General features: G+C 33.8%; 3 protein-coding genes and 1 pseudogene across 3 annotated transcripts; 2 read left to right on the top strand and 2 right to left on the bottom strand.

Moving 5' to 3' along the window:
- Positions 1 to 4071: 4071 nt before the first annotated feature.
- LOC150027579 (uncharacterized) lies at positions 4072 to 9338 on the bottom strand (annotated as a pseudogene).
- Positions 9339 to 13366: 4028 nt separating this feature from the next.
- LOC137834334 (Clathrin light chain protein) lies at positions 13367 to 15081 on the top strand. The gene is made up of 3 exons (XM_068642392.2): positions 13367 to 13824; positions 14145 to 14298; positions 14454 to 15081. The coding sequence occupies exons 1-3, from the start codon at positions 13487 to 13489 to the stop codon at positions 14940 to 14942; spliced, it is 981 nt and encodes a 326-aa protein (XP_068498493.1). The 5' UTR covers positions 13367 to 13486; the 3' UTR covers positions 14943 to 15081.
- A 3659-nt stretch (positions 15082 to 18740) lies between these two features.
- On the top strand, positions 18741 to 20033 carry LOC137835465 (large ribosomal subunit protein P1y). Its single transcript, XM_068643988.2, has 4 exons — positions 18741 to 18825; positions 18934 to 19009; positions 19497 to 19712; positions 19800 to 20033. The coding sequence occupies exons 2-4, from the start codon at positions 18941 to 18943 to the stop codon at positions 19851 to 19853; spliced, it is 339 nt and encodes a 112-aa protein (XP_068500089.1). The 5' UTR covers positions 18741 to 18825; positions 18934 to 18940; the 3' UTR covers positions 19854 to 20033.
- A 1585-nt stretch (positions 20034 to 21618) lies between these two features.
- On the bottom strand, positions 21619 to 24681 carry LOC137835464 (expansin-B3). The gene is made up of 4 exons (XM_068643987.1): positions 24353 to 24681; positions 23823 to 24123; positions 23089 to 23218; positions 21619 to 22207 (listed from the first exon to the last, which is right to left on the bottom strand). The coding sequence occupies exons 1-4, from the start codon at positions 24510 to 24512 to the stop codon at positions 22013 to 22015; spliced, it is 786 nt and encodes a 261-aa protein (XP_068500088.1). The 5' UTR covers positions 24513 to 24681; the 3' UTR covers positions 21619 to 22012.
- Between the last annotated feature and the right edge of the window lie 698 nt (positions 24682 to 25379).

Below are 25379 nucleotides of genomic sequence, written 5' to 3'. Positions count from 1 at the left end.
TTGTATTGATTTCAAATCTTTTCTGTAACAAGTGTAATTTTTTGTACTTTGAAAGAAACTTTGTGTGTATAGCTGAGAATTGTTGTGTGTTCTTGAGGGGATAAAGATCAACATTCTTAATGGTGTTGTGCTGGACCAAAGGAAGTGTGTGTCTTGAAGGGATCAAGGTCACTTCTTTGGTTGTGTTGTAAGTAATCTAGGGTTGATTGCTTAGTGGATTCCCCAGTGGTTTCTGGGAAGACTGAATGTAGCTCTGGATTAAGAGTGAACCAGTATAAATCTCTGTGTGCATTCTTTCTATCCTTAATTTCTTTAAATTCAGTTTTTCTATTTGTGAACTGGTATAAACTGTTGGGTTTAATAGTGTCAAAGTTCAAGAGAGGAGGGGGGGGGGGTTGAATTGACCTTTTAAAAGTTTCTCGCAGAATCAGTGTTTATCACGGTGTACAGAAAATAAATCGATTTATTTGGAATTGAACAGATTTATTTTGGCACTGTTTGTGTTTCAAAAACGTTTATACAATCAAGTTAATCACAAGATTATGGAGATTGATTTTCCAGATACACACACATTGATGTAATGAAGAAAAAAAATTGTGAATCACAAAACAACAAGCTTCAATTTTAAGCAAGTGATTAAGGTTCAATTGATAGCTTGACAATTACATGAGTAACCTATCACAATCAATCTATTCCAGTGACTTTTAACAGATTATATATGTTCTTTTCATAATCAAACAACTTTTCCAGAAATTAAGAACAATATGAAACAAGCCCAGAAAGAACATATTTATTATTAATTGAACAGATTTATTTCTTGACAATTTAATAGATATGCCGAAATTTAAGTGCAGAGATTAAGGGAGAATGAACACAAGGCAATTATACTGGTTCACTCAACTGAGTTACATCCAGTCTTCACCTAAACCAAGGTGAAATTCACTAAAACACAATTCAAACAAACACAAATCCCACTGTTCTTGAACCCTACAAGAACTTACGTACACTTGCTGAAAAACCTATTTCAGCATACACACTCTTCAAGAAACTCTATCAAGAAGAGTTTACAACCACATTTTTACAGGAAAAGAAATGTGAAACGACTACACCTGATTGAGGATGCAGAAATCTACCTTAAACCAGTAAAACAGATCGCTAAAACTGTAGCAGCACCTCTCACCAAGCTTTGAACCAAACAAGAACAAGCACACTTTTGATTTTCGAAATCTTTCAAGAACAAATGCTTATTCTTTGTAAATCCTTAATTCTCTTATGCAAAACTTGTTTTCACAATTGTATGATCGATGTTTAAACTCATAAACAAGTTTTCCTTTTATAGAAAACCAACTTATAACAGATTTTTGAAAAACAGTTAAAGCTGTTATAAAAAGAACAGATTGAAAATAAAATGAACAAATTTATTTTCAAAAACAGTTAGAGAATTTGTTATGTTAGGAGACTTAGTCAGCCATTCTGGTGCTGGGAAAACTGAAAACCGTTTAAGAAAGTCATGGCACCAGAGTAAAAAAGAATCTATTCATTTACAGATGAACAGATTTATTTTTCAAAACGATAACAGAAAAAACTTAACTATTAGAACACAGTCGTTTTGAAAGGTAGAAGACTTAGTCAAAATACTTGATGCACAAAATCTAATTTTCACAAGACTTAGCCAAGGCATCAGTTTAAAAATGAATCTGTTTATTTAGAAAAGAACATATTTATTTTTATGTAGTAAACGTGTTTTTTTTTTTTTGTAAAACATGTGAAAAACAGTTTAAGAAACTTTGTGCTTGCTCTTATCACATGGTCAGGGGTTAAGAGGTGAGTTACCCAGCAAAAAGCCTACTCTTAAACAACATCCAAACACTACCTAAGATATTCTTAAAGCAAAAGGAAATATACATGAATTGTACATAAAAGTCTTCATCAAACGCATGTCTTGAAGGGGCAGCAACCATCTTCAACATAAACAACCAATTGTTTCTGCGAAACAACCGATTGTTTTTTTGGTTTTGTGCTTATTTACTTTGTGTTTTGGCAAACTGAATTCTGTTTCAAGTGTTTCTCGAAGTAATTTCATTATTGGCTTAAAAGTTTGCGAAAACCCTTTTTAAACCATTCACCCCCCCTTTAGTTTAAAGCCGTGCTTTCTAACAAATTTTGCTGACCATGTTGCCGTTAAGCTTTGGGAGGGTGAGGTAAGAACAAAAAAACCTTCATTTAAATTATCTTTATTAATTATTGTTTAAATTTATTTAATTATATTTAATATATACAAAATTAATATTAGGATCAGGGAGAACTTAAATTGGTATCTCACGGTAGGAAATTACGTAAATTTGGGATGCCTCATGCTAATATTGAGCTAGTACAAAATTCTGGATTGTTTAGTTTGTGCAATATAAGTTATGAAGTGGGTGACAAAGGATTGATTTCAGCCTTTGTCGAAAGGTGACATCAGGAGACAAACTCCTTCCACCTTCCCGTAGGTGAGATGACCATCACACTTGATGATGTGTTATCTCTTTTACACCTCCCCATTTTGGGTCAATTCCCAACATTTGTGCCCTTAGAGTACAATGGAGCTGCAACATTTTAGCTGAGTTACTAGGGGTGGATGAGGATCGGGGGAAGGTTGAGATGAGGCAGTGTCGAGGCGTCCAAGTACGATTGAGTTGGCTTCGAGATATATATGAAGAATGTTGCGCTCAGGAGGCTTGAGAGTGTGCTTTCAGGGCTTACTTGTTGCATCTGCTTGGATGCACTATTTTTGCATATAAAAGTGTCACCTCTGTATCTATATCGTACTTATTGTTATTCAGCAATCTATATATGTGTCATGAATATGCATGGGGAGCAGCAACACTTACATATCTATATGAGCAGTTGGGGGATGCATCTTATTTTAACATGAAGCAGTTGGCCAGTTATGCGACACTGGTTCAGGTATGAAACCATACAAATAATTAGCAATCACATGTTACATTCCATAATGTTTTGTATTAAATATTTTATAATTAATATGATTGAATTACGTAGGCATGGATTTATGAGCACTTTTCAGACATGGGAAGAAGGGATATTAATCCCTCATATGACGAGGTACACCCGCGGGCAGCACGGTATATTGTTGCCCATCGGAATTGCGCAGTTGGTGATGTGCGGGTGCAGTTGGATGGGGTCACACATGATGACATCTTCTGGACTCCGTATGAGGACCATAGATTGAGCAGACCATTTGAGACCATTTATTTATTCTCGGGTCACTTGCGATTGGGCAACTTATCACAGAGACATATGCCCGAGCGTGTCTTGCGCCAATTTGGGTACGAGCAGAGCATTCCACCATCACCGATGGCGGCTGAGGTTCCTGGTGCACATGTCATTGATCAAAGGTGGTTGCAGTTTGATCACCACGTGGTGACAGGTTTGAGAGTTGCTTCTAGTCCATCTGCATGTGTTCCTGAGTACATGTCTTGGTTTAGGACGGTATCACACCCATACATTCGCAGAGGTGAACTTGGAGATCGACCCAGTGTTGTACCACATCGTCGCCTTCGTAGTCCAAATGCTGAGCAGGCAGGTCATTCGTCTCAAGATGAGGGTGCACAGACGGTAAGTTTTTTTTATTGTTATGTGATTAAACAATATATTTGACAAGTTTAATTTATTTTGAAATTGGTACATGGTATATTTAGGCGCATTGTCAGTATCCTCAAGCGCATGATAGATTGTCGTCAGGTCACTGAAGGCACTGACGCATATGAGAGTACGGAGGCAGCGCTACAGTTAGCCCGGAGTGTGACAGATGACGGGGCAGTCTACACGAGACGATCACGTAATGTTTGTGGACGTCGTTGATAGTTTTTTTATTACATGATTGTAATGATAGTAACTTTGTATGTGTACAATATGGTTTAATTAATTTATGTTATAGTGTTTGTTATTTTATTTTTATCTGACATAAATGCGAATAAATTATGAATCGGAATTGAAGTAATAAATTATGAATCAGAACTTAAGTAATAAATTATGCATCAGAAACCCACATAATAAATTATGTTTACATCAATCGTCTCCAAGGTTCACATATGTCAGGCTAATACTGATTATTTGGGTAAAAGATTGCATTTGAGAAATGTAATATGATGACCATAACCTTGCCTCTGAGTAACAATGTGTACACCATAAAATGTCAGCGGTAGGTATGGGACAATCATCAAGCAATTTTACCTGCACCACAAATGGAAATTAGCAAACAAAGGAATATAAAAAATGTGTTGAGTAATAACCTTACCTTCACAAAGTGTGAATCATACGCATGACCAATACATAGTAATCAGTGTAGACTAGCATCGGTAGGGGGTGCAGTATGCAATGGAAAAATAGTAATATTTTGTTTCAATGACAAACAAACTAAGATAATATTGTATTTGCTTGCTATTAAGTATCCCATATCCAGTATTGTCATCCATTTTCCAACACTAGCCTGCAAAATGCAATAATGAAATTAGATTGCATACAAGTTCAATTAATCAATGCACATGAGTCTTATGAATATGCACTTACCATTGACAACTCATCCACTAGTAAGGACCTCTTGATATCTTCTACTCGTTGATGACCACATAACAATGTTGTGTATTCTTCACACCACTGAGATATTTCTTTGAATAAATCCATTCTGATGAGTGGTCATGACTCTTCACCCATCCCCAACAATGAGGCAATAGCACGAAACCCACAATGTCCATCAGCTTTAACATCTATTACATCCAAAATATAAGGGTGACATTTCGGATGAAATTGATCAAGCATGGGAATTGCATTGGTGTTGGTCATCACCTTATCCTTTCCTTTACGAGTCTTCAAAGATGATGAACTATCATTTACAAAATGGATGCAATCTACATGCTCAAAATATGAAGGGGTGCGTTTTGTAGACCTCTGGAATTTATTTACTTGACTCTTTTGAGATCCTTTTGTCTTAACTACATTAAGTGGTGCACATAATATTGTCATGTCCGGATAGGCAATTTCACGCAACTTGTTTTTAATTGTCACTTTGCCACAAATATCAACCTCGTCGAACCGGGATAGAATCAGATCCCATTCTTGTTGAATTGACAACCGAGATGATGAATCACATTCAAATAAACCAGAAAAACTCAGTCTCGTCCACATAACATGAACTTCATTAAGAGGAGTGACACTCATAGCATACTTGGCTAACTGACAATCACATGGTAATCCATGAGTCTGTCTAAGTACACATCCACATCGTACTATCAAACCCCACATCATTAACCCAATCAATCTCTTCAGCAATGAGAATAAAAGCATGTTTAGAGCCAACCAACATTTTATACAATTGCACATTGAATGTGTGTCCTATCACATGTAGACTCATTTGAAATGATGCCTAGATCTCGTTATGTTGAAGTATAATAACATGCTTGATAGCATCCCAACACGAGCACAAGTCTCCTATGTTATTTTCTAATATTCGTTTCAAAGACCAATGAGCTGATTCAACCCTGTATAAGTATAAAGCATAATAAAATAATTACACGTTATACAAGTTCTAAACAAAGTAAAGGCATTCATATACCTGTTTGATGTTGTATTTCCCAAATGCATTAACAAATTTGTCCAGCACTTGACAAACTTTTCTTTGTGCGGAATAATCCAGGTGTTCTTCACATATTTAAGAGGTAATGGTCACAGTGAACAAATAGTTTCAAAATTTTTCACAAACTCATCAAATTTAGCAATCTTTGTACAGTCAATGATAGTCTTCCATGAATCCATCACAACTTCCCAAGCCTCGACAGAATCTACCAACATTTTACACTTTGCTTTAACATTCTTATTGATGTGAAACCGACAAAGAAGATTTCTTGTTTTAGGAAACACAATATTGATGGCATTCATCAAAACAAGATCTCTATCACAAACAATGACTTCAGGCCCCACATGCAATGTCAAAAGTGACCCTCTAAATTTTTGTAGTGCCCATATGAAGTTCTTTTCTTTCTCGCTAGATAAGAATGCAAAACCAACAGAAAAGGACAAACCTGTACAAGTTACACCAACAATCTCAAGCAAAGGCAGTCGATATTTGTTTGTTTTGTAAGTTGTATCCATTAAGAATACAATGTTAAATGCATTCAAGAGTTTCACAGCATCAGGATGAGTCCAAAAAATATCACTAACAATATTTGAAGACTCATGACACGTACTCCAGTGAAGATAGTTGTCACGGTCTAACAACATCATTAATTGTTGTAATTCAGTTCTTGGTCCTCTAACTGATCTCTTGTACGAGTATCTTGCATTGTATATTTGCTTTATTGTTGTCATATTATCCTCATTATTCTTCTTCAAAGTACGTAGAATGTTACATGGCTTAACCATGCTTTTAGTCATATCAACAAGCATTGAATGTTCATTCGTTTTTAATCTACCTACATATGGATGACCAACTAATGTATCATACAAATCATGATTATGAGTACCACATATTACCTTAAGTACCTAACCTTGACCCTTTATAACAGGTTTACCTCGCAATTTAAAGGGACATTCACATTTTCGAGTACCAGTTACACTAACCTCCAAACCATTCTTATACTTTATGTAACTACCCCCCTTTCACAGCCTAACAAGACATATGTCTTTCTCCCTTGCTTACCATTTGCTATGTCAGACCTAATAATGACAATAACAAAACCAAGTCCATAACCAACCCTACAGACCCATTCAAGTAAGTCTTCTCGCGAAGGAAACACTTACACAAAGTTATTCTAACAATATTACAAAATCACTTCTTCAAATTATAATGTGTTCTCAAACTAGTTTGGGGACTGGGAGAACTATTGTCTTCAGATGCTACTCGGTCGGTTCAACTGCGTCCAACGCTCCTCTTTCCAACTTCCTCACCGAACGACTCCTCAGACTAGTGGGGTACCTGCAGATGGCACTCCAACGCTCAAGTCAGTGGGGTATCGTATTCGGCTAGTCAGAATACTGTTGATAATGACGTACCTTCTTCCTTGGAATGTGTGATATTTATATTACCTTGATGGGCCCTTGCTGTTGGGCCGGATTAGGGGGTTGTTTAGCGATTAGGGTTGGATTAGGTCGTTTCCTAACCATGGGTTAGCCTTTGCTAATCGGGTCAACCTTTGACTTGAGCATCTTATGTCGGTCAGCCACATATGCCACGTGGTCGACCTCGTACCTTAAGGTGGGGTCTGGTTGCATAGGTTGACTGGGTCAATAGACTGGTCGATCATCCCATCTGTTGTAAAATGGATACCATAGTCCCCTTCAAAAAATCCTTGTTGATGCACAAAATTCATTAATTCTTTCATACTTACACCTTCATTCATAAAACATAAATTTACATTTTATTATAATTTCCATAAATTCACATAAGTATGCAAAACAAAAATAGCATAAGATTTTGTAATTGACAACTTAAACATGACTTCCAGATTGTACAATCCATAAGTCAAATTTTAACAACATAATAAATTATGGATTATGTAATCCATAAGTCATTTTAAGTGACTTCCGGATTGTGTAATCCATAAGTCAATTTTCACAGCAAAATGACTCTCGGATTATGTAATACGTAAGTCATGTTTGATGTTCCAAATGTCTTCCGAATTGTGTAATGCGTAATTGAAATTCATGTAGCAAAATGAGTATCGGATTACGTAATACGTAAGGCATATTGAAAGTTCTAAAATCACTTCCGGATTGTGTAATCCATAGTTCATTTGGCACTAGATTACACAATCTGGAAGTATGACTTTGGCAGGTTCCCGATCCGGTATGCACAGGAGTTATCTAATCCGAAACGTTTTACTTAGGCACCGAATTGTGTGATCTATGGATCCACCGGGTTAACTAATGCGAAAATGATTATTTAAGGCAAAAGAATGAGAATGAGAACTTACTAGAGTATGAGAATGTACCTCACCAATGGTGACAATGCCAACACCACCTACCACCGCTGCTACCTACCACCGTGCACCACCTCAACCACCCTCTCAAGCACCACCTCCAGCACCACTTCAAGGACCACCACCACTCGAGCTTGAGCGTTGCACCCCACCACACGAAGTAAATTCTTCTTTTTTCACTAGCAGACAAACAATATTTTCATTTTTATCTTTTTACTGAAGGATAATTTTGGTATTTTAAAACTTTATGGAGGTGCTCGAAGAAATCATGGAGGTGCAGGAAGAAGTTGTCCATCTTCAATAGCCACCACAACATCTCCAACCATCACCACGATACTACCACTTTCCCTCACCTCACCTTCACCTGTTTGTTAATCTTGCTCGTCACCACCGAAAGAAGGTATTGACCATTGTTTACATTTCTACGGCTGAGTTTTGGAGGGTAGGATTTTTGGTGCATGAAGAAAATGTAGAAGAAAAGAGAAGAGACGAGAGGGTGCTCAAGAGTTATTTTTATTAAGGGCTAAATAGTAATTCCACATAGATTAGGTGTAGGAAAAAGTTATCCATTTTGTACTTGTATCTTTTAAAGTTGCACCCATATAAACTCAAATTCTAATTGTCTCCTTTTGAAATTTGTATTTTACAATCTAAATTATAAAAAGATGTATTTTAAAATATATTAGCATTCTTTTTTTCTATTTTTATGTTTTGTAATATGCTTAATAAAAAATTAATTCTTTGAAATTTTTTAAATAATAACAATATTCATATAAATTATGCACATAACACATTTGTCATGGACTATGAGAATATTTTATATATTATTATTTAAAAGTTATCGTGCAATGTATTTTTTAATTTAAAAATACAAAATCTAAGTACATAAAACAAATTATCTAAGAACTATTTTTTGTCACCTCTAGCATAAATAACGTGGATGTATAGTGTAAATGAACTTTTCATTTGTGATAACATAGGTTAACAACTCTATAAATTACGTTCCATGTCCATAGTCGATTATGTTATGTGGGATGTCAGTGATCCTCTTGAATATACCCTGCATTCATTTAAATAACATTAGACACTTTAAATATGAAAATAAATAGTTATGGTAAAACAAAAATAGATACAAAACAAAATAAATTATTCATGAGACAAGCATTGTCCTATTGTGATGTTGGTCGTGTCTCGCCATCATCTAAACTATGAAGTCAACGACGTGGCAATACATCGTCTACCTTAGAAAGTATGTACGAGTGTGACACTTATATGAACCAGTGCATGTCTCTGAAAGCACATGTTGATGGATGTGAAGTTACTGTCACACCGGTAAGAAGGTGGTCTGCAAAGTGCAACCATCGATCATTAATAACAACCAAGGATTCTACGAAGCCAAAGAGTGATGCTAATTTGATCACCTGCCATTTACTATGATACATCCATAATAAAAAGGTTATTATTCAACTTAACATAGTTATTTGCACAATTTCATTTAACATAGCAACAAAAATCAAGACTTTAGATTAATCAATTATTCCAACAGTTGTTATACCACAAAAGAAGGACAACAAGTATGTCAAGATTTGCAAATGCACACATCCTTGAATTCTCATGATGTAACTCAATTTTCGTAAGAAATTATCTTGATTTGTATATATAGGTACTAGCATTCAAATGCAAATCCTCAAGTTTCTTGACCTTACGTTAACCTTATCGCCACAAAATGAAAGCCTTTGGTTCACAAAATAATTATCCTCTCTATTGTCACCATCATACACTACAACCACTACTGAACATAAATAAATAAATCTAAAATATTAATCATATACATCAGTACAAACAATTGAGATAACAATTGTAGAATCATCTACTCATAGCAATTGAAGATTTTCCTTCTACTCTATTTGTTTTTATATGTATGATTAATATTTCAAGCACATGTTTCAGTCAGAGTAGATTGAACATAAACCTTGTACGCTTGAGTATAACCACTATAATACACCTCCTTTTGATGATGAGGGAGATCGAGGAACCGTATGCTCACACCCAAAATGTCGTAGAACACGCTTTGGAAAATGGTGGTGAGCACGTCCCAAGCCGAATGTATCCTAAGAACATGGATATAGCCTCAAACGACCTGTTAGGAAGATGTTCGTCATAAGGAGTTTAGATCACCCCATGGGTAACATCCTCTAACTCAACACACACAACTCCAACAGTGCATATGACATATGAATACATAACATAACACCTGGGGGAGAACCTCCTGATATGTGGGATTCATATCCCTCCCTCCCATCACAGGGAAGTGCGCATGTATCCACGTTTATTTCATCATGAATAAAATATTATTCATATAATCAACTAAATATAAATCTAAGTTGTTAAAATCATGTATATTATTTACATGTAAAAGTGTGGCAAAACCACTCATCTGCTTTGTTTAGGCAAAACAAGTGTCTCCTAGCTAGTCATACATGTGAGTGAGTGTGAAAACTTTTGATGCATGTCCAAATTATTGAATAGTTCCAAAGTACAACACACTAACAAATGCTTTTATCAATGAATATTGTGCACCCAACAAGATGCAACAAATAAGTTCAGGTTGCAAACTCTCATCTCTACTGAACGATGCACTCTTTGTAGACCTTGTGCAACCAACTGAGTCTAATATGTGCACCACAACACTACCTCAACTTTGTCTTGACATCACCAAACTCCACCCAAAGAACTCAACCAACAATATTTACGCTGATTTGAAATTCGATGTTACATATGAAAAAATTGTCCTATTATCCAATGTGACGGTCATCTCACAAATAGAAATGTGGAAAGTTTTGATGTTGTAGTGCCCCATTTTTAGAAAGACTGAAATGTGACTCTTATCAGTGGTCTCATAGTTAATGTTGCATAGTGACAACAATTTGATGTTAATCACTTCGACCTCGATTTGAGGATGAAAAATCCCAATTTTTCTTAACTTTTATCTTTGAGAGACTAACTTCAAATTCCCTCAATCCTCACCCTCCTATAGTCTTAAGGCCACATGGTCAACATAAATCACTAATAAGAACATATCAGAAGGTCAACTAGCAAATCCTTGTTGCTCGTCACTTATATCAGTTGGCAACACATCTGCATCAATTTCAGTTACAATTTGTTCCCGGTCTCTTTTATGAACTGACGTCGTCAATCTCAGTTTAGCTTCGACTTGAAATGTTTCACCTCTAGTCCAGACATATCTCTGTCAAGTGCCAAATGATTTCATTAGTAGTTCATTTTAAAAAAACAAATACATTGTGAAATACATAATTTAAAATACAAAAATAAACTTTTAAATATGTTATGGATTATAAAATCTTAGAATGTCCCGGATCGACCATTGTGGAGTACATTACCAACAACGATAATGAAGAAAAAAAAATGAACATATTTCAAAAGACACATATGGGCAACGAGGTCTCAAGTTGTTCATAAAATATCAATGATGGTTCGAGAGGGCCTCTCACACAAACATCAGCAATTAGCAAATGGGATGCAATGTTAGAGGAATTAGATGAACCGGAGGAAAAGGGAAAAGTATAGTTGATTTATAAATTGAAACACGAGTATTTTTATCATTTCACCATAAGAATACAAATCTAAAAAATGAGGTTGTGAATGCAACAACCCACACTCCATTTGTTATTAATATTTTTGTATTTTTTTCTTATTTATATTACATTTCCTTTTTTTATTTAAAACTATCATCTTTACATCAATCAGTAAAAAAATAATGTATCCATTAACAATCGTACGGATTAATTTGTCTTACCATTCTTTTTATACAATGATGACAACAAAATTAAAATCTAAAATCTTGTGTAAATTATCAAATATTTATTATTAAGTTGGTAGCAATTATCTTTTATATATAAAATTTAGATGAGCTGCACTATGAAGAATAATAAAAAAATATAGTAAGTCTCAAAACTGAAAAAGAAGGCTGTTGGTTATCAATAAAAGACTATGCACATTAATAATAAATTAGAACTTATATTCTTTTGGAATATGAATTCAATATATTAAGTAACTTAATCTAACTTTATATTGTAGTGGATTTGTGTGCATGTATTAATATGACATATAAATATAATAACTTAGTAAGTTAATCTGTGTAGTTCATCTGATAACAGTTTTACATAAGATTATATACATATAGTTATTGTCATTATTCTTTTAATCAATCCCTTACATCAATCTAAATAAAATTCAATCAAAATTAAACACTAATAATACAGATTTAAAGTATAATAATATAAAAAAAATGTTGTGGAAGACTTGATTTTTTTTTTACTCGTGTATGAAAATAATATTCCTTTATTAAATCTTCTAACGAATAAAACTTTTGAAAGACATAGGTTGGTTTATTTAAAATTATTGAAAATAAGTACTTTTTCTAAATAATCACTCGCTTATTAAGAAATATTTATGATTTCGAATTAAAATGTCAAAATAATTGCTTATTTATTACATAAGCAAATTGGAAAAAATCTGCTTACTTTAATGAAATAAAAATTAAAAAAAAAATAATCCGCAGAGAAATTGGTCCATAAAACAAAGAACTTATAGTGTTGAATTATGATTTAAACTAGTATCACAAATATTGTATCAACATGCAAAACAAATAAAATATTTTGGCAACTTCTTCCTACACCCAATATTTTTAACTTTCACTCAACATAATTTTTTTTATTTCGAAAAAACACCCTTCATTCCGAAAATAAAAATCCAAAACAAAATAATACATTCTAAAAAATATATCCAAAATTCAAAATTTAAAATCTCATTTCAGATTAAAAAATCCGTAATACATAAAATTTGTTCCAGAAAAAAAAAATTCGAAACATTTCAGAAAAGAATATCCATAATGTATAATCTTATTTATTTAAGGGTATTTTTGGATGCATTGATATGGTGCAGGAAGTAATTGCCAAATATATTTGTAAGTTTACTTATATTAAAAAAAGTATGAGAAACTAACATGTTAAGTGTCAAAATAATGTGTTTTGATATTTATTTTTTTAATGTTAACATGTTGATATACTTTAGAACAAATGTTAAACACCACTTATGTTAACATATATAGTTTTTGTGTTCGTGACAACTTAAAAACAATTAAAGAATGAAGTGTGAAATGGACAAAGAAGTGCTAAATGTGAAATTTATTGAATCAAGAACTATATAAAATAATTCATATAAATAAAATAAAACTAACAAAAAAGTAGTGGTCAAAGAATAAACCTACACCGAAAAAAAAGATCGAGTAAAAAAGTAAAAAATATATAGTATTTAAAAATAATAATAATTGTAATAATAATCATAATTGTTGTGATGAGTGTGAATGGTAATAGGTATTTTTGTGCCTATGATAAAACATAAACACAAGTAGAATTTGAAGATTATCTAAGATTCATAGTGATATTTGTGATCCAAACGCAACGTTGGAGAGGTATCCAACATCAGAAATGGAATCGTTCGACTCTTTTGAGGATCAATCACCAACAAGGGGACACTATGAAGATGACAACAATTACTCAGGCATGGGCATGGAATATGAGTCTCAGCATTACGATTACGATGATCAACAACCTCAACCCAATGCAGATCCAAACACCAATGATTTCAACAATAACCCACAATCTCCTTCTGTTTATGGCTTTGGAATTTCCACCCCCAACCCTGACTTTGTTTCCCCCTTCGAATCCACTCCCGCCGATGAAGCAACCTTCACCTCCGATGGCCCAATCCTCCCCGACCCATCTCACATGCAAGAGGAAGGACATGCCAGACGTGAATGGCGACGGTGACATTTATGTTCATTGCAAAGCTTTTTATTTTTCTGCAAGCTGCAACGTTATTTTCAACACCACCTGCATGATTTGATTTTCTTGAAACAGTGATTGAAATGTTCAATGGTTCTATAAATTTGTATAGATTTGGTAATGTTTTGTAATAATGAATGTTGTCTTTATGTATATCTCAATTGTTATAAGATAAACAAACAAAAATCAATCTTTGTGGTGGTTATTATTCTTGTGAAAGTGTGTTTTTGTATTAGTTATTCATAAATTAGAATTTGTTTTCCTGATATATTGTAATTTTTCTTGACCTTTTCTAATGCAGTTTGAATGCCATTCATCTGGAGGAAAAGGAGAAAAAAGAGAAGGAGATGCGAAACCAGATTATAAAGGAAGCTGAAGAGTATAAAGAAGCTTTTTACGAGAAAAGAAAACTCAACTGTGAGTCGAACAAAAAAAACAACAGGGAAAGAGAAAAGGTAGAAATATACTTCTGATACTTGAATTGTTTTTGTGAATCATGCATGCATTCATAGATCATGTTCTATTCTTTTGTGAACCATATGCATTCATTTAGCATTGTCATATACTTCCTTGTTTGCATGCAAATGAAGAAGAGAATGAGTGTGTGCAGATACACTTGGAGAATCAAGATAAATTTCATAAAGAAGCTCACAAACATTATTGGAAAGCAATAGCTGAGATAATTCCTCGAGAGGTTCCTAATATTGAGAAGAGAAGAGGAAAGAAAGAAGCTGAGAATAATCCTTCAGTTCATGTTATTCAGGGTCCAAAGCCAGGGAAACCTACTGATCTAGCAAGAATGCGCCAAATGATTTTAAAGCTTAAACAAAATCCTCCCTCTCATATGATGCCTCCTCCACCCAAAGAAGAAAAGGATGCAAAAGATAAGAAAGATGTAAAAGATGAGAAAGACAAAAAAGATGCAAAAGATGACAAAGATGCAAAAGATGACAAAGACAAAAAAGGTGTCCAAAGCTCAACACCAACTTCAACTACAAGTGTTGTAGAAAATCAACCTACTTCTCCTGCAAAAGATGTTGCTGCTAATGGTGAACCACAAGATTCTGGTATAGTTGAAGGTGAATCCACAACTACTTAATGACGAAGACAATATTTTTTTTACAGCAGTTTTTTTAATATACTTTGCACTTTTTTTATCTTGCTAAATTGTTTTTGCTATACTAATGGAGAATAAATGTTGGCCAGTTGAAGATACTTTAGGCTTTGCAATAAGCCAACAGAGAGCATTGATCCAAATTATTATCCTACATTTATATGTTTTTAAATGAATTTTTTGGTGTCATCTCTCACATTTTTAAACTTCTTATTAAAAAACATTTCTTCAGAAATTTTCTTTACATTGCTTATGACTATCTTCTAAATAACAAGAGCTTAACCTTGATTTTGTTAATTCAAAGGGTTTTGCTTTGTTCATATCAACCTTCAAATATATAATTGAAGTTCTCAAGTGTATATGGTTCAAAGATAGAGATTAAATAATTATTAGAAGATGTTTGTGTAGGTTTACCATAGTTTTCATTTCCCATTATAATTTTTTTAACCAAATTACCAAATAATATCACTCAACATATATATTTAGTGGGATTGAAAATTACAATATATTTTAATCTTGTTATTTAACTTTTTTGATGGATGATATGGTAACATTTGACAAGTTTTAGCTAATAAAAAATAGTTAGAAAGAAACACGAGATACAATAGACTCAAATACATTATTAAGAATAGTAAATGGGTTAATTCTCTAATGATAACGTCATCTTTAAATTATAGTCCCATTGTGAAATTTTATGAATTCATTTGTGCAATTTACTATGTTTGTTATATGTATGCAACTAGGCCAGGTTTGATCATAAATTCATGATTCATAAGCAAATATAAAATTGTGTTTTAATCATTTGCTACAAAAATCACATTTACAACTATAATAACAAGTTTTTTTTTACTAAGCAATATACTTGAAATTGAATAATGTCATTATGTTCATTGAAAATCAAGTTTATAAGTGGTCATCATAGTTAAGAAAATTAAGTACCCTAAGCTTATAATATTTAGAATTTATAATTTTTTCTGTTAAAAAAAATATTTTCCTTCAAATGTTTGTCCAGATTGTTAGTTTGCAAAGGCTATATAGTAATGTGCTTTTCTACCACTTAGTGTCTTCCTAATGAAATGTTCAAATTTGATTGTCAATTTTGATCCTAATTTCTTGGCATATTTATATCCATCTTTTTCCACCCAATTTAACAATAACAATAAAGACTTGATAAAAGAGATTACTTTGCACTTATTGTGAATTCTTGGCTACCAATTATTTTCTCGCTATACTTTTCACAACACCGACAGTAAAATATTGATTAAAATTAGTTTTAAACATTAAATACATTTTATCATTTTGTAACTTCTAAATTAAAATGACATTTATGTTGTGGTTTAAATGTGTGTTTGGTACTTAGTACAATGACTCTTCTTTTTATGAATACGTCAACTAGAAACAATTGAGTATATCAAATTTGATTTGATCTCCCTTTGTTTTGTTTATTTTTTTTTATTGAAGTCTTGATTAAAATTTAGAATGAACAAATTTTGTGTAACAATAAAAACGAATGACTATATTCTAGCCGTGAATCTTTGTTAAAATCTCAATATTAGAGGGTTGTTATTTCGATAATATAGTTGAGATTGAATGGGGTTTTTAGAGATCGATCCACATCACCAAGTCTTCCCTCTCTTAGGGTTGATCCATACCAATCATCGAGTCTCTCCTAGGAATCGATCATACCAATCAATGGGTCTCCCAGGGATCGATTTACTTAATTGACACATCATCCATTTAGAAAGGAGGTATAACGTATGTGGAACGACGATCATAATTTTGCATGTAAGTCGTCTAAAGGACGACTCAATCATGCAACATAACTTAGCTCAATTTCCCAACACCCAGGACGGTACAAAGCTCCCCAACCCCAAGCCGAGTAAGCGAGGAGAAGAGGTTTATCCAACAAAAAATCATAAATAAATTAAGTTGTGTTTAATCAGTTTATGGTCGTGTATAAAAACATTAGATCGCTTATTCATAAGTTGAGTCTAAGGTTTAAAATCATATATTCGCCGAGAGACTGCTCAAATTTATTTGATGATGCTCTACTTATTCAATTTTTTTAATGGTTGAGGTCGATTGATAAGCCTTTTAATATGACAAAGCCAGAATTTAGGTTGAAACCATCTTTATGTGGATTGGCTGTGCCAAGATTTAGGCCAAACCTTTTTGTATGTCAACTGGAAGTGCCAAGAATTAGGGCGAATCCATTTTTATGTCAACTGGTAGTGTCAGGAATTAGGCCAAACGGTCAAGCCTTTTAAGGTCGACTGATAGTTATAGGAATTAGGTCGAACAATCAAACGTTTTAAGGTCGACTGCCAATGCCAAAAATTAAGCATAAATCTTTATTTATGTCAACTGGCAGTGTCGGAAATTAGACTGAAGCCTTTTTTTTTATGTCAACCGATAGTGTCAGGAATTAGATCGAACGATCAAGCCTTTTAAGATCAACTGACAATGGTAGAAGTTAGGCCAAAGTAATTTTTTTTATGTCAACCAGCAGTTCTATAAATTATGTCAAACAATCAAGTTTTTTAAGGTCAACTAACAATGCTAGGAATTAGGTGAAAACCTTTTTTCTGTCAATTGACAATGTCAGGAATTAGGCTGAACGATTAAGCCTTTTAAGGTCAAATGACAATGTCAGGAATTAGGTTGAAACCTTTTTTATATCAACTGACAATGTAAAAAATTAGATCGAACGATCAAACCTTTTAAAATCAATTGACAATGTCAGAAATTAGGTCTAACTGTTAAGCCTTTTAACGAGAAATTCATAATAGAATTCTAAATTTGTAATAAATAGTATCTCAATTATTGATCTAATAATATTATGAACAGGGGAATAATTATATAATAAAAATTCACCAATAATAATGTTAGCTTTTTTTAATATATCATGTTTTAGTGGAAATTTAAAATAAAAAGTATTATTTCAATCAGATGGTGTACGTAATCATACTTATATTTAATTCATTACTTCCTAAAAAAATTAAATATCTCATGTGAAATTTTATTTATAATGATACATTGATGAAAAGTCAAATATAAAATTAAATAAATATAATTAATAACTGCTCACTTATCTTATTGTGCAAACAGCAAAAGATGAATAAATCAAATAAATGGAGAAACACATTCTTGCCACCAACCAATTAAGCTATTAGCAAACTACTCAAATCTATGAAAAATAAAAACACTATGAATTTCGTTGTTTTCTTACTCATAACTAAAATTATTATTAACGGATAATATAATAATAATAACAATAATAATAGTAGTAGTAATAATAAATTTTGTTTTAGTTTTGTGAATTAAAAATGATAAATAAAGTATTCAGATACTCTTAAATTATCTCAGAAAAACCACAACTATCACAAAAATATGTCCCTAATGTTTTTTATTATAATAGGATTATTTCAAAGTATATTTTTAATTTAATTAAATTTAATCCTTATTCAATTACGGTATGAAATATTCCAATTCAATCATGAATATTGATATCAGTAAGAAATATTCATGTGTTGTAAGTTGCCAAACAATGTTATATTAATAATTTAATTTTTTTGATTGAACATATTTTTTAATTGAAGTTTGTAACTCTAATAATTTCCTAAATATTTATACATTTGTTTTATTTTTATTTTTTGTATTAAATGGGTTGATTGATTGTAGAAAATACATTGGACCAAGGGTTAATAAAACGGGCTCGAGATCACGAAGCCCATGAACCGGTTTATCTGTTCTTAAATCCTCAAAACCCTAGAGTGGCATCCCATTCGCGCAGCTTCGGTTATCGTTCTCCGCATCTCCGATCAGTTCGTTCCTCGCTTCACTTGTCTCCGATCTGTTATCTCTGAAGGTAATCCCTTTAGCTATTCCTTTTCAATGTTTCGCCTTTTCATTTGAATGTCCTTTGTGACTATGTCATTCTGATTTGTATTGTATTCTATAATTATTTTCTTGGCAGCGTGAAAATGTCGGTTGGGGAAACTGCTTGTTCATATGCATCTCTCATCCTTCACGATGAAGGAATCGCTGTCACTGTATCCTTCTTGTTTTCCCATAGGTTAAGCGTTAATGAATTGTGAGTGGATGTTTGAAACAATTTATTTTACTTGTTTCAATTTCTTTTATTGTTGGATTGATAATTGTGATTAAAACGAAGCAGAGGTGTCTTTGGAAGAAGAAAGTAATTCGAATGTTATGATTCTGTTAACGTATTTATGTTGAGTAATGTGGGTCTAATTTGACCGGTGCTTTGTAGTTGGGATTCGTTTAGAAACAATTTAAACACTGATGGAAGCGTCGTTGAACTATGCTATGTTGCAATTGTGATTTAAACAGAATATTTTTGAACTCAATGTTCCAAGGATTAAGTCAACTTTATTTAGTTTTAATTGAATGATGATTGTTTGGATAAGTGGGTCTAATCCTTTACGTTTTTTGTTTGGAGATAAATAGTGGGTTTTAGCGTTTAATAGCATATGAATTTGCTTGGATATGGTGTGTTGTTCCTTATGTAATAAATAGTCCGACAATATCGTCACCTTGTTGAAATCGGCCAAGGTTCAAGTCGATTCTTTTTGGCCTACTTTGTTTGCTAAGCTTGCCGCGAAGAAAAATCTCGGCGATCTGATAGCAAATGCTGCAGGAGGTGGGGCACCAGTTGCTGTTGCAGCTGCACCAGTTGCTGCTGCTGCAGGTGGAGGTGCTGCCGCCGCCCCTGCTGCTGAGGAGAAAAAGAAGGTAACCCTTTTGAAATTATTGTTGTTCCTGTGTTCAATCTTCTTTTCACTTATGGTCGTCTAATTTTTATGTGTTATAATTTTATAGGAAGAACCTGAAGAAGAGAGTGATGATGATATGGGATTCGGCTTGTTCGATTAGGGACGTTTTCCAATATCATGTCAAATTTTGTGGTTCTTTAACTTTCCTTATTGATATTTTAGGTTTTCTATCTGTGCTGGTTATTTATATTTGTATAAGACTTGGTTTTGTAGTGCTATGAACTTTGGAATGTGGGTTCATGTTCATTTAAGAAATCTGATGGGAGAAATGTTTACGTTATATTTTTTTCTTGCCTATATTTTTGCCTCCACTGTATTATTGTCCACTCCCGTATTTCCTCTTTTGTCTCTGGCCCCAATTTGTTCACATTGGATTTGTTTTAATGTTGTTTTGGTAAACTTGGTTTTCATTTTTTCAAACAACACCCAGCATCGTCAAAATTAACCCGCTCTCCGAACACACACGCCTAACCTATGCTGGAGTTAATCTCTAGACCTTCGCTGAATAATTATCACAGGAATTGGAATTTTAATGTTTTCAACAGATTTCTTGAATTGATGCAACTGTGTATGATAGTCGTGAGATTTTCTAATTAGCTTTGATGGCAATCTCATGAAGGATTACCCTTGTTTGCGAGCGTAATAGAAACCATAAAATCCATGAAATTTAATCAATTACTCTGCAAGTTTATAATAAACCCAAATTACACTAACATCAATTCTTTGTATACTTACGCATGCTGTTGAATCGAGATACCAAGAGTGAGATACAAATAGTGTTTGGGAGCTGATATTTTGACTGATATTTTGAATCGAATAGTGAAATTGTTTCATATTGTGAATTTAATATATAGTTAAATATATAAGATATGTATACATTCAAGATACAATTATATATACCACACAATTTCAGCAACAAAACAACCTTGAAAAAAAATAATGTGGTGCATATTTATCTTTTTTTGTTTTACTCATTTTTATAAATCGAAAGCAGGAAAATCAGTAACTTTTTTTCCTCCTCTGCGTCTCCACTATTTTCTCCTCCTCTGCTATTTTGTGCCTCTTCAATGCCGTGCGATCTGCCGCATCCGGTGACTATTGCGTCTTCAATCGCTTTCACGTGCCTCTTTCTGTTCCGTTGTCGCTGCTGTGCGCCTTTTTACTGCCATGACCTCCGTTGTTGTTGGCTTCGACATCTTTGTACCTCTCAGCGTGTCCTTTTTACTGCCATGATCTCTGTTGTCGTTGGCTTCGACATCTTTGTACCTCTCAGCGTGTCTTCTACTCGTTATCAAGTTCGAAGGACGTCGTTGTTGGAGGAGAGAAAGTTCGTGAAACAGAGGAGGTTTGCGTGGAAAAAAAATTTCAGATTAGAGTTTTAAAGTTCACACTATACGAAATCGTTTCACGATTTAGTGATTCTTCTTACGATTTGTATTGTGAAAAGGTAAAATTGTATCAACCATACGTATGGGAATCACACGATACTTACTACCATGTAATTATCATATATGTCATACATGAACTGAAGTATGATAGTTTTAGACCGAAGTAAAAAAATGATAGTTTTACAGACAGGTACAAAAATGATAGTTTTAGTTTTAGACCGAGTTACTATAGTTTTTTTTTTCTTAGTTTCATCAAGTTTATATACAGTCAACATTCTAATTGTTTTCAAGATATTTAAATTTAGACAATTAAAAACAGTATAAAAGATTTAATAAGTTGAAAATAAAGAAGCCATAATAAGGACCACAATGTGTGGTTCATCCCAATATCAACAGGGAAGTAAAATATAACCGGTCTAGTCTGGTTCTAAAACTTGTGTATTCATCACTTAAAGTCCATTGGAATCAGTACACACATTTTACTAAATATACTACAAAACTTATTTATTCATCACTTAAATTGGAATTAGTACACACATTTTACTAAATACACTACACTAGCACCAGACGCTCTCCCTCCAGTTTGGAGAGGGCTACCATGACTTAGAATACAAAGTACAAAACAGTTGCACACCACAGAAATGACAAACTTACAGGTATACAAATGAAAAAAAAATTGAGAATAGGAAGGATCATTGGGATAACCTTGTGCACTCAACTTCTACTTTTGTTTCTTATTTAAAAACACAGACACTAAGGCCAAGAAGAGTCTCTTCCTAGTGGAACTTGAGCAAGGTAAAAAGTGCTTTATTAATTGCTAATCCCTTTTGCTTGGAAATGGTTGTTCTAGTTCAGTTGCAAACACCTTGTGCTAAGAAAGGAAATTCAACCGAGATGTATAAGTTGCTTTGGTAATCCAATTGCTTGGAATAACATCTTTGGCAGTGAGGCTTTTCCCCGTGGATGTGCTTACTTTAACTGAGAAAGGTCCTCTTAAAGGCCCTCTAACAATGCACCAATTTGCACCCCATACATGATTCATCTGCAGCCACTCACTTGACCCTGCCTGCCATTACCAATTTCCAGTCACAACATATCAGCAATATATTTATAAAAACCACAACAAAGAGAAAATTAACAGAGATGAAAAGAAAAAAGACTTACAATTGTACATGTTGCAAAAATACCATAAGAATGAATATGCAAGTTAGGAGTTGATCTGACACATGCACCTATGACCTACCCAGCAGATATTATTTATTGTGGGGGAGAAATGGGGAAAGGAATTTTGTTTAGAGGTCCCCTGTCACATGCTTCGGGTTCGAAAGATACAGAAAAAAGGCACCACAAGAGGGACATTGTGTGCCAATGGTCAACATTATGTGAAGATAACACTCTGGATAGTATTTTTAATTGGATAGAAATGGATTACAGCAACCTTTAGCATATCATACAATGATTCCAATCTAAAGTACAAAAGGTGGAACTGCATAGCACCGCCACGTGATCTAAAGAGACATTCCACAACACTTGGAGTTGGCATTGTCCACCCAACCATGTCCTACCATGCCCATGCTTTCTGCTCTTATTTTTTTTCACATACAAAATTTTCCTCTTGTTTCCAAAATTTTAAACTTGGAAGTCCACTGGTAATTTAACAGCTCTATCTAATGTACATAATCAGTTTAATGGTATGAAAATTCCTTGGACCCATATGCAATGTATTAGTACTAGTTTACTATCTATTGCACTTTAATTAAAATATATAGAGTATCTCATCATGTTGTTATAGTATATGTAAGATGCTGCTATAAAGTGGCAGTATATGATTTTCTGGACACCAGAATTTCAAGGTTTTTTCTCTCTCAGTCTTATATATACTACAAGATAGATATAATTCATGGATGTTTGTTAAGGAGTGCGGTGAAGAAAGATGAAAAAACGTACTTCTTGTATATACATGGAGCTGATGTCTCCATCTCCATCTTCAAACTCCACAAGAAGTGATAGCCAGAAAGGTGTGGAACCTTCATTGACATGGAAGGCAATGTTTTTGCCAGCATACTTGCATGGTGTTCTGCCAAAAATACAATAACACATCAGAGACAAAGGTCATTATCAGTATAAATTTTCCTTTCCTTTTTAATCCACATAACAAAAGGGTAGTTTCAACATGCTTTTTCAAACATCTTCTACCTAAATCCTTCTTTTTAATCCACATATGGAAAATGAAAAAAAAGTAGCAAGTCAATAGTCGATGCTCCACCAGCAAATACCAAAAAGTTTTGCTGAATTTATTATATTATATTACATTACGTAATATTGTTATAACAATTTTTGTACCATTCTTTCATCTTTATTTAACTATTATCACAATTCACTTAACCCGATGTCATTGTCAAAAACTAAAAAACACATGGTAGAACCAAAAGACAAAAGGAGGAAGTCCTTTCTCAACATTATAACTTCTTTATCTTTTTTGTACTCTGTTGAACATTTCCACTGCACAGATTGACTAACCAAGTCATGATATTTTCGAGGAAATTCTTCTTCACATCTCACTCACACTCAGTTTCACCCACAAATGATCATTCAACGGCTCTATCTATCCTAGTATTCTAGTCCAACAACATTAAGAAGAAAAACAAACATAAAATGGTGTGTGTAAATGTGGTCCATACCTTCGGTAAATGACTGGGATTTCCCCTCGGTTTCGGAGCTGACCGTTTTCACCGGCAAACGCCATGCGGCCAAAGGCAGAGCCACTGAGGTCGAAGTGCGTTCGGTCGGACGGGCAGCCCGGGCACTCATCCGTTACTATAACCGTCACTGCCCGCTTGGCACATATGCTATGATCCAAACACTTCACCTTATAACAAGCCCCGCACCCTTCTCCCTTCTGAAACAACATTGACCCCACTGCACCCACCCTTGCCTTCAACGGCTTCACGTCCACCAATGTACCATACCCACATGCCCCACCTGATCCAATTAATTCATCAAATTCAGTTCCTCCTTCGCAATCACACAACAAAACTCGTCTTAAAATGTGTTAGAAAGTGCGTTAATGATGCTAATTATCAAACTTATAATTAGCGTGAAGTTACATGTGCATGTAATTCATACATAGCAACTGAAACTATAGGTATTGTTTAGGTTGATTTGCTCTTTGCATTGTTGAGTCAACTCGCGAGTCAGTTTTAGTCCTTACCGGTGCTACCGTCTCCTTCGGGCTCGCCGTACCACGTGGCGGTTCCCGGGTACCAATGTTGGTCCAGGACAGTGTGAGGAGTCTGTCCTTGCGCGTATACTAGCGCAATGCTAAAGCACGAGCTTAGAAAAAACACGGCGGAGACACGGTGGCGCTGCATTTTGAGAGAATGAGATTGAGAAAATAGGGTAATGCGCGGCTTCGAATGTCGGCTCCGGCAAGCTCGGAGCCCGAGAATGCAGTTAAAGGAAAGGTGGGAATGCAGTGTTGCCGACAGTTATTGATTGATGGCGGCAGAGTTTTATTTGTTGTTTCTGCTTTGGTTGTATGAGACCGTTACATGGCTTTGGGGGTTTTTATACTGGAATACAGTGGGGTCGACTCAACGGAATAATTGCCCTGACCTTATTATCCATTTGTTTGGTGTTTATTTACAAGTGGTGCCACTGTGTTGGGTCCCACCGGCAGTTGAGGCATCAACTCCGCATGTGCGTGCCCTACGGTCGAAGCAACTGTGTATATTGGTCCATAGTTATTAATTATTTTTTCTACCGTTAACTTTTTTTTTAACGATCAGAACAACTGAAAATGAAACTGAAGCATTTTCAGAAAATGACGTTATTTTAAGGAATAACTTTTTTTTTTATACTTTTTTTAAAAATAAAATTATGATAATTTTTGGATGTCAAGTAAATGGAACACACCAAAATTTAATACAAACTTAAGATTAAAAAAAAAGTTGGGTGTTGCCAAAAGTGATACCAAAATGCACAAAAATATTCAAAAGAATTTATAAAAAAGAAATTCAAGACAAATTTAAACCACTTTAATATCTAAGGATGGAGTATTGGAATTGAATTGTAAAAAGAAGTTACTTAATGCAAGATCAATCATCAAGTGCACCACTAACATAAATTAAAACAGATAATTAAAATAATTTAAAATAATTATAACAAAATTGCATCTTCATCAAATTAAGCCATATTTTAACTACACCTAGGAGAATAAATTGATAAATTAAAATTTC

This window comes from Phaseolus vulgaris, chromosome 5, assembly GCF_051622355.1.
Source record: "Phaseolus vulgaris cultivar YP4 chromosome 5, ASM5162235v1, whole genome shotgun sequence".
NCBI lineage: Eukaryota > Viridiplantae > Streptophyta > Magnoliopsida > Fabales > Fabaceae > Phaseolus > Phaseolus vulgaris.
The sequence above is the reverse complement of the archived record's forward strand: the minus strand, read 5'-3'. Positions and strand labels throughout refer to the sequence as shown.